Source organism: Corvus moneduloides, chromosome Z, assembly GCF_009650955.1.
Source record: "Corvus moneduloides isolate bCorMon1 chromosome Z, bCorMon1.pri, whole genome shotgun sequence".
NCBI classification, from domain to species: Eukaryota; Metazoa; Chordata; class Aves; order Passeriformes; family Corvidae; genus Corvus; species Corvus moneduloides.
The window spans coordinates 63,494,247-63,506,690 of NC_045511.1; the positions used below are offsets into that span (position 1 = coordinate 63,494,247).

General features: G+C 38.7%; 1 protein-coding gene across 9 annotated transcripts in view; it reads right to left on the bottom strand.

Annotated features, from left to right (window-relative positions):
• Nucleotides 1-12,444, bottom strand: part of KDM4C (lysine demethylase 4C) — a 297,838-nt gene that overhangs the window by 166,700 nt on the left and 118,694 nt on the right. For 8 of the 9 annotated variants that reach the window (XM_032095412.1, XM_032095416.1, XM_032095415.1 and 5 more), the window contains exon 9: nucleotides 789-982. In XM_032095412.1, coding sequence (XP_031951303.1) covers nucleotides 789-982 — 194 coding nt within the window. Of the gene's footprint in view, nucleotides 1-788; nucleotides 983-8,556; nucleotides 8,730-12,444 lie in introns of those variants that run through there. The other variant, XM_032095421.1, reaches the window with a different exon arrangement.

Here is a 12,444-nt window from a genome sequence, read left to right on the forward strand (position 1 = left end):
ACCTTGAAAATTTGACTGGAATAACTTTTACTAAAGAAAGATTTTAAATGCAACACTTGAATCCATTTTGTTGTTCTCCATAACCATTAACTTTAGCTACACACAACTTATAAGTTAAATTAATTTTTCACAATCACTCTAAAAAAAAAGACTGCCTTGTGTCCAAGTCCATCTTAATACAGAAAACAGAAAAAACATTTTTGTCTAATAAAAGTGAATTAAAACAAAACATGTGACATGGCTTAAGCCCAGTTGGAAGTTAAAATTCATGCAGCCATTCCTCTCCCTCCAGCCCCTCCAGTGAAAGACAGAGACACAGAGAGAGAGAGAAGACAGAGATTATGGGTTGAGATAGCAATTTACTGAAAACAGCAATGAAATAAGAAAATTAACAGAAACAGCAACAATACTAATAACAACAGTTTATATAAGCAGGTGACTACACACAAAATGCTCATTGAGTCCAATCAACCCAACCCGGAGCCATGAGGCTTTCCAAAACAAAAGGACATTATGGCCCCCCAGGCCCTGGCACACATTACACTCCCTCCCTTCTCAGAAATGAGAATCCCTTACTTCTGTGCCCCGGCAGTGACCCGTGTGTGATAGAGAACAATGTAGGCACACCCACGCAGCTCCAAGCCCCACCCCCTCACTGCTACTATGAGAAAATAAAATCTGTTGCGGCCAAAACTAAGACAACATTAGAGGAAGTGGCCAAAAGGAAACAAAAAGGCATTGCCATCCTATTAAAGACAATTAAATAGACAGTAAAGAAACATAAATACCTCTGGGGAACGTTCTGTATTTTCCTTCTTCTCTGCAGCCAGATCTTTACTTCAGGCGTTGACTCAGGAGTTGGTTTTGTATGATCAATGGTATATAAATCCTTGCCCTGTTTCCACAGCTGGTATCTGTCTGGTTGAAACTTCCTCACAAAGACATCCATGGATATTGACACCATGTCTCTCCTACAAGTGCACTGCAAGACAAGAAAGGAATTTGTAAGTGATAAGTACTGGAATATGCCACAGTTTGCAGTTTTAAAAGTCCAGAACAGAAATTTCCACATGTAAAATCCAATTCTACTTTAATCAATATTTTCCTCTTTCCATTGTCCTCAATTTTCAAGAGGAAAGGATTACTCAAGAGAAAACACTATCTGAACAAATGTGTCACAATAGGATTCCCAAAAGTACTTAAGGACACTCCATTGTTTCATTAACTCCTAAGGGTTAAAACCAAAAAGAAACTATAGCATTTCTTTCCACTCTATTAGCTGGTTTTGATAATTTTAAGCAAACTGCCATGCTGAATCCAGAGACTGCACACTCCAGAGACTGCAGACTCCTGAGACTGCACATCCAGAGACTGTTCAGAGGCAGTGACATCACAATTTTACTTATAAAAATAGCTCATATAGTATCCTGTTCACCCAAAGGTCTTTACAGGCATTTACAGTCCCAGCACCCAACTCTTCAAAACATAAATGCATACAAGTACCACATCAAGTTATAGTTTTGCCCATTTTTTTTCTACAAAGAGTAAAAAGGAAGCAAGAGAGGGGAGTATTATGTCTAAGGTCTGGAAGGGTGTGCTATATCCACGTAATCCGATCCACTGTACAGTGCAGACCCTAAAATCTCATGTAGTACTTTCCTCATCAACTTAAATCTAACCCCTGATTTTAATTCCCTAAAGAATTTTTGCATTGTTTTTCTTATGCATCTGAGTGGAATATTTTAGACGTATTTGAATAGAATCTTAATAGTCATGAAAATGCAAAGGAGCCTCCACTCGAAATACTGTAGATGCTGAGTCAATTTTTAGACTAAAGTCATTGTGCTCAATACTCAAAAATACTTAACAGTAGGAGACTATATCAAGTAAATCAATATGTCGACAGCAGATAAACTATCATAGTGGGTTAACCCTGGTTGACTGCCAGGTGTCCATAAACTTGTTCTCCCATTTCCCTTCCTCAGCAAGACAGGGGGAGAAAATAAGATGAAAAATGTCACGGGTTGAGATAAGGACAGGCAGATCACTGACGAATTACCATCTTTGACTTCTCTTCAGGAAATTCTATTTATTTAATGCCAATTAATAAGAGATTATGACTGAGAAATGTGAAAAAAACTAAAACCCTTCCCTCACACCCATTTTTTAAGGCTTTACTTCACTCCTGACTGCTGTCTGCAGGGATGTTTCTTTCACATATTCCTCACTCCTTTCTCCCACAGCTGCTGCAGAGTGATTTTTATTCATTCCAAATTCACTATCATATGAATGCCACCAGAGTCGCTGACAGGCTCAGCTTCATGCAGCAGTAGGTTCATTTTGGAGTCAGTTGCATTTGGCTCTGTCCAGTACGTGGACTCGTGATCTGTTCTGACATTAGCAACTCCTGAAGCAACCCTACACTACTAAAACCTTGCCACAAAAACCTTAGCAAATTTTTTTCAAATTGAAAGCAAATTGATTGGCTAAAACATAGTCTTACATTAAAAAACTTTGGAAGAACTTTGCTATAGCTAAATAACTCCGCTAAAGCACAGAACTGAGACAGTACTTTGTTTCAGGTAAGAAGAGATGTATCGAAAAACCTGGTAAATGCATGGCCTGGCTTCATGGTTTACTACAACTAGTTTTATTACATTCTTTTAAACAAGCTGAAACACACAAAGGACTGAATGCAACTTTCCTACTAGCTAGGTTTCTGTGAAGTGAATGCAAATTTCTTTATCTACTATTTCCATCTATCATTTCTAGTTCACCCTTCTTCCTCTTGAAATTCATAAGATACATAATGAAAAAGCATCTGAGATGTGTTAAAAATGCTTGCTTTCCTTTCAATATGTCAACATTGATATGCTGCACACTCACAACACTGCCATCTAATGGAGGATGGAATGGAAAGAAGGAAAAAAAATTCAACACAGAAATTGTAATTTTATGCAGCTGCCTTTAATTATAGTTTTTATCCAAAATACGTCTGAATGCTCCCTTTTCAAACAATATGCATATACACACTTATATATACACTCTGAAAAAAACTCAAACATATTTGAAATAGTATGTTTCATTCAGAGAATCCTTGACTGATCACAAAGAACAGTAAAAAAAAAGCAATGAAGACACTTCTGTATACTGGAAACATGCACAGAAGTCCACAGTAATATTTTTAAATTTTAAAATTGAAATTTGTAACATAAACACAAGCAACAGTGGATTTTTCTCTCCCTTCAATGCACAAAATGTTTTCACATTTAAGCCCTGTTGCAACAGACCAATAAGAAATTATAGTTAAAGACAAAATTTTGCTGTTAAACACCAAGACTGCCAGTGCCTTGAGAGAAAATAATTACTTAAGTAAGCATTGATGCATTAAGGAAGAAAATACATGAAATAAAATGTATTCTGTGATGGAATGATAATAAGATACTAAAAGACAAAATATATCACATCTAAATGGGACACAATTTCTGTCTTCAGTAATTTTCGATCAGTTTACACTTCATTTTAATAGAACTACTGCAAAAGAATTAACAAACCCAGGCAGGTATTAGAAATAGAGTAAAATTTTTTTTAAGTTTTAAAACTTCTAAAACACACTTTTGAGTAAAAAGTAATGGAGTAACATCATGCTCAAAACTATCACTGCCTGAAAAAACAGAAGACAGGCTTCTAGGCACTGAAGGGTAGAAATACTTGGAAGTATCATATCAGACAACATGAGCAGGTATGTTCTGAAAATAATTTCTACTCCTATTTCCTTGAATGATTCAAGAAAAAAAAAAAAAAACCACCACAAACACAAAAACTGTTGCTCTGATAAATAATCTGGAGGATCTTTCATTCTTCTTGGTGGTGGTGGTGGGGTGGTGGTGATGGTTTTACTGGTTTTAATTCATTTCTCTTTTGACTGGCTTGTAGCTGGCAGTTATGTCGCTTACTGCTCCCAACTTGAAAAAGTGACGGAAACGTTCTGTCTAAAATAAAACTAAATGTCCTGCTGTTGAAGAAGGCTCTCAGGACAACACAAAACTGGCATGTTCCTGTCTACTAAAGTACTCATAGCGATTTTTTTTTTTTTTTTTAAAACTTGTGATATTTTTTAAAGTAAATGCAAAATCAAAGCAGTTGGAGTACCATGTAAAAGGCAGCTGCTGTTGCCATCAATAAACATCACAGCCTTTGTACTGGAAACAATCATTTTCTATATGCAATAGAATTAGTTTGATATTTTTCAATCAAAGGCTAGGATGAGAAGCAGAATACTTAAGAAAATTCTTACTATTAAATTCTTATTATTAACATCATCGGTGATACCACTACTGTGATTATTATTTATCCTGCCATAAATATACAGCTTGAAGGTAAGCAGTTCAACTAAAATTTATTAGTAAGGGCAAACCTTTACAGAATGAATTGGAAGAAAAAAGTTTTAGCAGCTTTAACTAATTGGTATAAATATATGTGAGATATATTTGTGATATGAGAAAATCACCTAGGAGAAACAAACACAGCCAAAAGAATTTTTTCAAACACATGCTGTTTGTGAATGGAAAAGAGAATAAATATTTTATAGTTTAAAAAAAATAAATAATTTCTTTTTTTTTGCATTTTGGACTCTGATTCAGGAAAATAATAAGGAATATACAACAAACTTCTAGACTTATACGTATTAGACACAAACTTAAGCACATTCTAAAATACCTGAAGTACCTAAGAACAGTCATTATAAAACATTTTATTTCATTAGGAGCCAAGTGCACGACTTATGGGTCTTTCTAGCCTTTCATCATTAATATTTAATATTAACGATGAAAAGCTCTTTCATAACATGAATTACTGGATTTTTAAAACTAACATAAAAATACTCCATCTGTAGAGTATACCATATTTTGCTGCAACAGAAAGCAAATAGATGGTTTATTATTATTTGATTAGTAGTACCGGAGTAGTATTTCTTAGTGCTACAGTTTTAAGCATCGAAATGTATGTCCAGAGTCAAGTCTTTGTGATCTGCATTTTTATATTTTAGTTCAATGAAGTATACCTCTGATGTACCTTGTAAGATAAGAACGGATGTCTTTGTTCACAAAAGCACCTTCTCCACCAAAACATAAGCTGTTATACTACTTAGTGTGTTAAAATATTTAACACACAAAGCTTAAAATGTCTAAGGATTTTGAACATTTTGCACTAAGTATTGGATTTTGTTAACTAAAATGGGATTTTCATTATATCTGGAGCCTATTTTAGTTTAAAGCCTTCCAGCGTTTTAATTTGAAGAATAGTAGTACTTCATTAGGCTATCTTTTTTTCCTTCACTTACATAATCACATAATCATTTCAGAAAGAAAGCATCACCTAATTCACATTGCAACTGCACAATGTAGGTAAACTACACACCTGTGGAACATCATGTGGAGGCTACCAGTCACAGGAAACCATGGAAAGTTCTCTTCTTTGTAAAGAGAGAAAGGATTTTTACAAAACAGTTACAAAAGCAACAAATTAGCAGGATGAGGCAAGCATAAGGCTGATAACTTTCTTTACATTCTGTAAGTCTCAATCCACAAAGCATGTCCTAAAATTATTTAATCAAGCTATTTTTCAGTGATACTCCTTCCTAACTGATTATAATGACTAAAGCTTTCTTTAGAGAACAGCGGCAATGGTGTGTGTATTGCAGACAAACATTTTAAATACTTTAGATTCTTCTTACCAGCTTCAACTACACACAATAGATTATTTCATGCACTATATCCCGCTCTTGCAATACTTTAAATGAACCATGTCCAAACAATGTAAAAAATGCATTTTGACAGAAAACATTTTAAAGATGCCGTGACTGGAACTGCTTCCTGTGGACTACCTGTAGAAGTGCTTGATAGTTTCCGTTTACTAGGAGGACAGGATCTAATAAATCTTGGTAACAGTAACTGTCCTTTGCTACAGAATCAGGCTGTAATGTATTTTCCCACTAACCTTCTTGCAACTTGTAAGCAGTGTTGCAACTTTGATAGCAGTTAGCCATCTGCACGAGCATTGAGAAAGCAAGCTTTCCCTTTGGTAAATCAAGGACACTACACTCCCCTGACACATCCAGTCACACATAACAGAAACACAAATGCAAAACACCACTCTTTAAGGTCCTTTTTATATTACAGAAAAAAATTCCTACTAAATTCATTATTTGTATTCATATATGCATAAGCAAACAGTCGGAAATATTTTTTAAATGGTTCGATATTAAATACAAAATAGTGCCTTTTTTCCTTAATTCCTATTTCTAATTTATTTTACACTTACACATAATGCCACCTACACATTCCTACAAAAAAAGATTCAGTTTGTGTTATGTAGAATTTATTCTATCAGCATCAGCTGCCATTGCAAAAATGTGGTCATTTTACTCCCATTCCTTCAAAAGCTGGACAACAGTAACAGTGTGACAAGACACAACTAAAGGAACCTCATATTTTCTTAAATATTCCACCTCACAACCCTTCTTCCTCTTTATCCTTCACTGGTATCTTTAACGGCACTACTCTTACTACTTGAAAGATTAAGCCACTAGCTATCCAAGTTTTTTTCTTCAGTCCGATTCCAGTCTGTATTTCTAGCCTGACTCCTTCTCCTCCTTCGCTCACATTCACTTCTCTGTCCACCCCTGATGCCTGTACAAAAGAAAGAGCCTTTACCTCTCTGCTTTGTGTCCTTCTCTTAGCTCTCTGTTCTTTCCTTTCTTAGTACCTTTGGACTTCACTTTCTCAGATCCATAAAATGACAGCTTCTCTTCCATGTCTTGAACTGCCTACCAATTCTTGTATTTTAAAATGGAATGATTCTGAACATGTGAAATTAGAATTTATTTTGAAGAAATTAATCTCTAGCTGCAGCAGACCAGAATTAACCAATTCTTTAATAGCTCCTAAAAGTAAGAAAACAGTCTGTGCAATTACATCTGTGTATATATGTTTAAACGTATATATATAATTATAAACAATAATTTGTAGTTGTGCAATACCTAAAACTGACACATCACCATGTCACTTATCTTGCTCATACAAACATTACATTCATCATCATGGACTTACTAACAGAAAGTTTACTATCATCAAACATAAAAAAGAAATTCACAAATGACCCAAGTACAGTAATTCTGATAAACTGCATTATTCTTAGCTCACTAATTACAGCCAAGAGAGAGATGTAACATATTGTAGGGTAAGAAGACAATGTAACAGAATACCTATTCCTGCTCTACTCTCAAGAAATCAAAAGAAAATCAATAGGATATCAATTTTAAAATTGTAATCTAAACATACCACCTGGGGAAAACCTCAAATTAGAACTTGACATATTGCAGATTAAAGGGGAAGACACACACCTCGTATAAGTAAATGGGCTGAGAAATAGGACTTTTTTTTTTTTTTTTGGATAGCTATTTATCAGTTAAAATAAACTGTTGCTCCACTGGATTATTTAAGGCCATTTTCTGGCACAATTAGTCTGTGTACCCTAATATCTCCAGTTAGTGTGACATAGCAACTCAAATTATTGTCGGGACTTTCAGAAGTCATTTTTAAATTCAGGTTTGGGTTTAACAATAATTGAAGATTAATGGCAATATAACCAGATGAGTATATGGAATTTTTTTCCCACGCAACGCAAATTTTTAGAGAGCTCCAAGTCTAGTTGCCACTATTAAAAACTATGGTTGCATTTACATATGGTGATGTTGACAGACCGATCACGCTGAAAACTGAAACACTATTATTGTATAAACCTTAGAACTGTTGGGCATTCCTCACTGTTGTCTTAAACATATGACAGAAAATGGAGTAGTGACTTGTCCCTATATTAATAAAACTATAAATTATTTTTCAAGTTCAGAAAATATTTTTCTCTAAGTATTTGGAAAGTGTTCTAAAATTTCATTTCACATTTTTCTCAGGTTTCGCCTTTTAGCACCTAGTTCATTGTATTAACGGATGCTAAAGCCAGCAAACTAATATTATCAATGGTAAATCACAATACATAATGACTTCTGTCTGAGGGAAGGAAAAGAATGAAATTAAATTCCCAGCTAAGTCTCATGTGAATCATGTAAAACTCCATCACATCCATTAAGTTTCTCTAAGGCATATATGATATATTCTTGCAAAAGCTTGGCTAATTTTTTTCAGGACTTAGATGCCCAAAATTCATCACTCATGTGTATCTTGTAGCTTCTGTAAATCCTGAGTCAAACAGCAGGATGAATTAACCAGTTTTCTTTATACATCAATAATCTCACTGCTTGAACTGGTAAGCATTATTCATAACTGAAAATTCACAGATGATAAGACTACAAAAATTAAGACCAAACAGATTTATTCTAGATTTTCAATCTACTGAAATTTTTTTTTGACCAAAACGACTCTTCCGTCAAGTTTAAGGCACCTCATTTGTACTTTTGCTCAGCAAAGTAGAAAAATATTTAGAAAACCTATATACCTTCCAATAAATAATGAAAAAAGGTGTAGTTTTAAACAACTTCCTTCCAAGAATTTCAGAATGCTTCGCAAATATTTGTGTTTCTTCGTCATAACACAGAAGAAACCAGACTAAAGAAAGGCTTATTTACGGTCACAAGGCAAGCCACCGTCAGCACTGACACTGGAATATATTCGACCTTCAGCTTCCTGCTCCAGATGTAAATCCTGATCTCTAGACTGAAGAGAGGAAAAAGCAATCATTTTTTCTGTTCTTAAAATATTTTTTTTCAAGACTCTCCCACCATTCAAATTCTATTAAAGAGTAAGAAAAACAAGAGCAGAAAAACATTAGTAAAAAAAATTATGGGGTCCTACAATGTATTTTAAAAGGTAATAAAACATCAAAAATTTTTAATAATTTGCAGCTATTTATGTAGCTTACCCCTTAACCAAAGATGGAAAGGAAAGAAACTAGCTATGTCATGTTCTACATAACATTACATTCTATTTATATCCAAACTAAGTAAGCAAAAAAGTACTGCGATATCAAAAAAACCCCTAAACAACAAAATTTAAACAAAACAAAAACAACAACAAACCACAACAAAAACACACACACACACAAAATAAAAAAAAAAAAAACAGAAAAACAAACCAAACCACGCTCAAAAATCCCATAACTCTAGCCCTCAACAAAAAAGAGGCAAACCTGCCAGGAACAATGCAAAGAAAAAGAGTTTCTGTCAGTGTTAAGTACACCATGTGGCTGAGAACAGTGCTGTGTTGAGGCTGTTTTGAGACATTGGGAAGAGAGACTTTGTAACACAGGTTGTCCAGGTTTGAGAAGGTAGTAGAGGAAGAGAAAGTAGCACAAAATATCAGTAAGACAGAAACTGCAGAATCCTGTACAACTTTTTCCTCCAACAAAAAAAAACTGCTTGTAAACCCCATTTTTCCAGTGAAGATACGGACACGGTCTTGCCATAAGCCATCTTGTAGGCCTATGAACTAAACTCCTCAAATGTTCCTATCAGGGTAGTGAAGTGGCAAGCTGAGCACAAAAACAGTAACAACATTTAAGAATGAAATCTACTCACAACAAAACATAATGGCTACTATCTCGGAACACTAGGTTCAACTATTAAAGCTGCTCAAATATACAAACTGCGAAAATAGGAATCAAAGAAGTGAAACCACAGCATTATGTATTTCACCTACCACACAGAGAAAAGAGTAACTAAACCAAACAAAAATTCATTGAATGAAGTATGCATTCAAAACAGAGTGAAACTACCCCTAGACATTTTTGGAAGAAATAGAGTACGTTTCTGTTGACTAAAGCTCTCAAACAAAAAACCAGACACACTGATGGGAAGCGAAGTCCCTTTTAGCAAGCCCTGGGTTATCAACAAATACATCATTGTCACTGAAGATCCTAGAGAAACATCTGCCACCAGTCATGGAAAATTGAACTCATTCCTAAAAAATATGAGTTTCCAACCAACAAATATGATAGACAAACAGAAAAGCTCAATGTAAATAGAGACTGCATTCAATTTAAACTCTAATGAAAAAAAATGACAGACCATTCAAAGCAACAGAATTTCTTTTCACTCAAGCAAAGAAAGAAACAAAGGAAAAATTATATTAACAATGCAGGCTTTTCCCTTCCCTCCTTTTTGTCAAATAGGTTTTTTTTAAATCACTCACCCTGAGTTCCTCTCATAAAGCTTTCATGAAAATGTATTTAAATCATCCTTATTATTAACTGTCACTAAGCTACTGTAGTGCTGCATGCTACCTGGAGTCCTACAATCTTTAACATTAGATCTTTATTGCAAAAGATGTGCTTTAATTTTAAATGAGCTAAGACAAATTTGCTGCCTCAATGTAAAGTTCTGCAGGACACAGGAAACAACCTTTATCACCAGTTAGTTAGTAGGTTAAAAATGCCTTGTCTCAAACAGGATTTACATTTAGATGGACAAATTGTGGTACTTCTTAACACAAAATGCACAACTTTCTTAGTGAAGAGAGTCTCACTCATCAAAAGATTGCATTTTCAATATGTATATATTTATATATATATACTTATCTATATAACATATACTAGAGAACAATTGCTTTGTTTCACCCTGCAGAGAATATGACTGAATCCCAAACTCCTTCACCATTCTGCCTTTGAGAAGAATGAAAATTAAGTTCTACATTCCTGTTCTTCTTTCCTCTGGTCTCCCTTGAAGGAAAAGATAGTATTTCCCCCTTCGTTGTACCTTCTAACCTAGACATTCTTACTATTGCCTCATCACTTTTGTTTTCCCAAACTAATTTTCTTTTAACGATTTTATTTAAATGGCTGGAGAAAGGGGCCAACAGGAACCTCACGCAGTAACAAAGGAGACTCCAAACACTGCACCTGGGCAGGAATAACCCCATGAACCAGCAGTGGCTTGGCCAGAAAGGCCCAGGAAGAACACGGGCCAGCAGTGACTGCCCCAGTGCCCCGCCAGGGTCACTGGGAGTGCTGCCAGGCGGACAGGGAGGGATCCCGCCCTCTCCCCTGCCTGGTGAGGCCACACCTGGAGTGCTGTGCCCAACTCTGGGCTCTCCAGCCCAGGAGACATGAGGAGCTACTGGCGAGAGCCCAGGGAAGGGCCACAAACACGGTGACGGAACTGGAGTGTCTGTCCTATGAGGGGAAGCTGAGAGAGCTCGGACAGTTCTCCCTGGAGAAGGCACAGCAGCACCAGACACACCACAGGACAAACTGGGGGGTTTAAGGCCACCAAAAGACGTCTGACAGCTGTGGAGCGGGGGCTTTCCCCCTCTGGGATGTTTGTCGCGCTCACCAGGCCGGGTGCCACAGGCTCCTGAACCTGCACGCTTGGCCCAGTGTGAGGGCTTCAGCAGCACCCTGGCCCTGCACTGGCAGTGCCCCACGGCACCACTGAGGGCTCCCAGCCACTTCCTCCTTCCCCGACCGCCTCCTGCAGGTACCCTGTGCCAGCTGAGTCCCACTGCCCGGGCGGGAGCACTGTGGAAGGGGGGTTTCTCCTGCAATGGGGGGCAGCGTGCCTGGGGGGAGCGGAGGGGGGGAGGCACCTGTTGGAGGCAGCTGAGGGGCCGGTCGGCCACTTTCCAGTCACCTGCACGGAGACCTTCGGGAGGCGCCTGTCTGCCCTCCCTGCCCCACAGGGAGACCTTCGGGAGGCCCCTGTCTCCCCTCCCTGCCCCACAAGGAGACCTTCGGGAGGCCCCTGTCTCCCCTCCCTGCCCCACAAGGACACCCTTCGGGAGGCCCCTGTCTCCCCTCCCTGCCCCACAGGGAGACCTTCGGGAGGCCCCTGTCTCCTCTCCCTGCCCCACAGGGAGACCTTCGGGAGGCCCCTGTCTCCCCTCCCTGCCCCACAGGGAAACCTTCGGGAGGCCCCTGTCTCCCCTCCCTGCCCCACAGGGAGACCTTCGGGAGGCCCCTGTCTCCCCTCCCTGCCCCACAGGGAGACCTTCGGGAGGCCCCTGTCTCCCCTCCCTGCCCCACAGGGAGACCTTCGGGAGGCCCCTGTCTCCTCTCCCTGCCCCACAAGGACACCCTTCGGGAGGCCCCTGTCTCCCCTCCCTGCCCCACAAAGAGACCTTCGGGAGGCCCCTGTCTCCCCTCCCTGCCCCACAAGGACACCCTTCGGGAGGCCCCTGTCTCCCCTCCCTGCCCCACAAGGACACCCTTCGGGAGGCCCCTGTCTCCCCTCCCTGCCCCACAAGGACACCCTTCGGGAGGCCCCTGTCTCCCCTCCCTGCCCCACAAAGAGACCTTCGGCAGGCCCCTGTCTCCCCTCCCTGCCCCACAAAGAGACCTTCGGCAGGCCCCTGTCTCCTCTCCCCTCCCTGCCCCACAAGGACACCCTTCGGGAGGCCCCTGTCTCCTCTCCCTGCCCCACAAGGACACCCTTCGGGA